This window comes from Anarrhichthys ocellatus, unplaced genomic scaffold (genome assembly GCF_004355925.1).
Source record: "Anarrhichthys ocellatus isolate YVR2014 unplaced genomic scaffold, GSC_Weel_1.0 scaffold23, whole genome shotgun sequence".
NCBI classification, from domain to species: Eukaryota; Metazoa; Chordata; class Actinopteri; order Perciformes; family Anarhichadidae; genus Anarrhichthys; species Anarrhichthys ocellatus.
In genome coordinates, this window is record NW_022280053.1 from 4,035,888 (window position 1) to 4,038,493 (window position 2,606).

Sequence of the window (2,606 nt, forward strand, 5' to 3'; positions counted from 1 at the left end):
ATATATATATTTTCACAGTAGTTATGTTGGGGATTAAGAACATGAGAGAGAAACTGTGATCTCACATTTGAAGCGAACACTGAAATGTGTGTTCTCCTGATGATACTGTCACTTTATTTTTCTGACGCCTTTTTGGATTCTCATGCAGGTTCCTATGTATGTGGGGTATGCGGGAAGAAGTACAAGTATTATAACTGCTTTCAGACACACGTCAGGGCGCACAGAGGTAAGACACTTCGTTATTTCTACACATGTTATTGTCTTTATGAAAGAGCCAAATGATAAGTGACCGCTCGCTGCGTTTTCCCTCTCTTGACAGTGTGGTCCAAAAATCACTCACTTCCTCTAAACGAGTCAGGCACGTCCTGTTTAGGCTAGGGATCGGTTCATTTATTTCATCTTTTCGGCCTTTTTGAATTGTTGAATGTGAGATAGCAATTTTAGCACATCCATCTTTTCACATATTTCTGTAGGACTGACTACTCCCCATCCTGTTTCTACCCTCTATAGAGTCGGATAACATGGTTGCAGATGGTCTACCCCAGACACCCAACAGTGAGTACACCTTTTCACACTCATCCAGTGAACACACCCAAGTTAATAACGCATGCCAGCACAAGCTGTTTATTTCATACCTGGCTCATTTAACAGACATGATGTTGTTTTAACTAGATATCTTTGAAGATGTTCATAAAGCTGACTAAAAACAATCCACAACAACTTATATCTGCTACCGTTTGTCTCTCTGTGACTTTAGCAGGCTAAAAGCCATAATATGTCCCCCCCCCCCCCCCATTGTCCCCCTCCCTCTCTCCCATCAGTCTTGTCTCCTCACTGTAGCCGCCTTCCCATAGGTGACATCCTAATACCAGGTACCTATAAGGCAACATCCAACGTTACCTCAACATTTCTCTCATGTTTTGGATACAATGTTCTGATTATCACAATGATACTTTGTCTGACAAAATCAGTTCCTCTAATTTAAGTGAAGTAAACCCGAAACTGCATATGAAATGTAACGCCGGCCTGCACGTTTGGGGATGTTGCTCTTTTAATTGCATTGTGTATACATCAGCTTCCAGGGCCTGTGTTTATCAGACATCTTAAAAATCACTCCCAGGAATCACAGTGAAAGTTTGATTAGGACTAAAAATACTCCTACCTCAGAGTAGTACTTGAGAGTTATTTATAAAGCTTCCTACACTCACTCTGCGCAATCATTATGTGAATATGCACATCGCTTATAGGCAGCACTATCGGTATGGCAGGGGGAAAAGAAAGAGCAATCATCTTGATGCAGACTGAACAACTGACTTTTTTTTTAGCTCTATGAGGAACACAAACACGGTGCAACCAAAAGGTCTGTGACGGCGTTAAGAAGTAGGCCAGAGAAGCTGCGTGGCCAAGAAACAAAACAACCTGATAGATTAAATTCTTCAGAGAATGGAGCGTGCTGTAAAGAATCTTTGGTTGACGCCACATATTTAGATTTTGTACTTGAAAATGACTGGTGCGCCAATTTAGAAGAGCATTTTAAATAGAAGTTGCTTCTATGAGCAGTGCACGACTGTGGCAACAAGTACAGATCAAACAAGGGGCTAAGTGTAAATCAGTTTTTATAGATAACTGAATATATTCTCCATGTTAATGACCAAAATATGTAAACCGCTCAGGTTTAGGGCAGGCAGCACAGTTCCGATACGGCACTACTGTAACCTTGACTTTAAGCCTGCTTAACACAGGACTTGTTCTTAATGATTGGTTCCTATAGCGCCTTACTCTGCATTTTAAAAAACCGACGGAGGAAAATGATGACTGATAGTCAGCCTGGATTTTTCCAGTTTGTTTGACTTGTAAAGTATCCCTCTGTTGAAGGAGTGTGGGCACAGGATCATGTTGAAAAGCGGGAAACAACACAGGCTGTAGTGTTGTGGAGTTGAAGAGAGTATTTTGGGAGCTCAGCTTGAACAAACTTTCTGTAGTTCTGACCAAGTGGGCGTTTGGATGAAAAACAGCCCTGCATTTAAAAAAACAGGGATTGGTGGGGTATTGCATCAGATAACAGTGATCCAGAAAGTCTAGTTTGACTCATGAATCATGAATCTACTAAAATAACGAGACACCAAAAGAGTGATCAGAAGATTATAATACAAGATTTTACAAGTCGTAAGGGAAAGTAGTCTGTTTGCTTCAGAGAGTGGGCTTGTCTCCACCTGTCCTTGGCTCCTTTAGTGTTTTTAGTGTGTCTGTGTTTAAGCCAGTACCCAGAAACAAGTGTAACCTTTTAGGATCATGCACCGGTTAACCAATTATCCATGTTGTTACCGTGTTATCGATTTAATCAGAATGTGTCCTCACTCATGCTTTGGAGCAATTATGATATTTGAGCTTTAATTAAATTGACAAATGCCAGGAACCCACTAATTTGTGAAAAACAGTTTTAATCACACCAATTTATATTTATAGAATATGCATCGTATTGGAGAGCCTTGAGGTGTTATGAATGCAATTACAGTTTGGCATCCCAATAATCACCTTTTTCTAGCTGTGTTTCCTTGTTGCCAATTCAGGGGAAATGAAATAAATCCGGTTGTCGTAAATCAACT

General features: G+C 40.4%; 1 protein-coding gene across 4 annotated transcripts in view; it reads left to right on the forward strand.

The window, feature by feature from the left end:
- The first annotated feature begins 21 nt into the window (after window positions 1-21).
- Window positions 22-2,606, forward strand: part of znf618 (zinc finger protein 618) — a 16,251-nt gene continuing 13,666 nt past the window's right edge. For 3 of the 4 annotated variants that reach the window (XM_031860209.1, XM_031860212.1, XM_031860210.1), the window contains exons 1-3: window positions 22-226; window positions 511-555; window positions 822-872. In XM_031860209.1, coding sequence (XP_031716069.1) covers window positions 85-226; window positions 511-555; window positions 822-872 — 238 coding nt within the window. In that variant the 5' untranslated portion in view covers window positions 22-84. The remainder of the gene's footprint in view (window positions 227-510; window positions 556-821; window positions 873-2,606) is intronic. The other variant, XM_031860211.1, reaches the window with a different exon arrangement.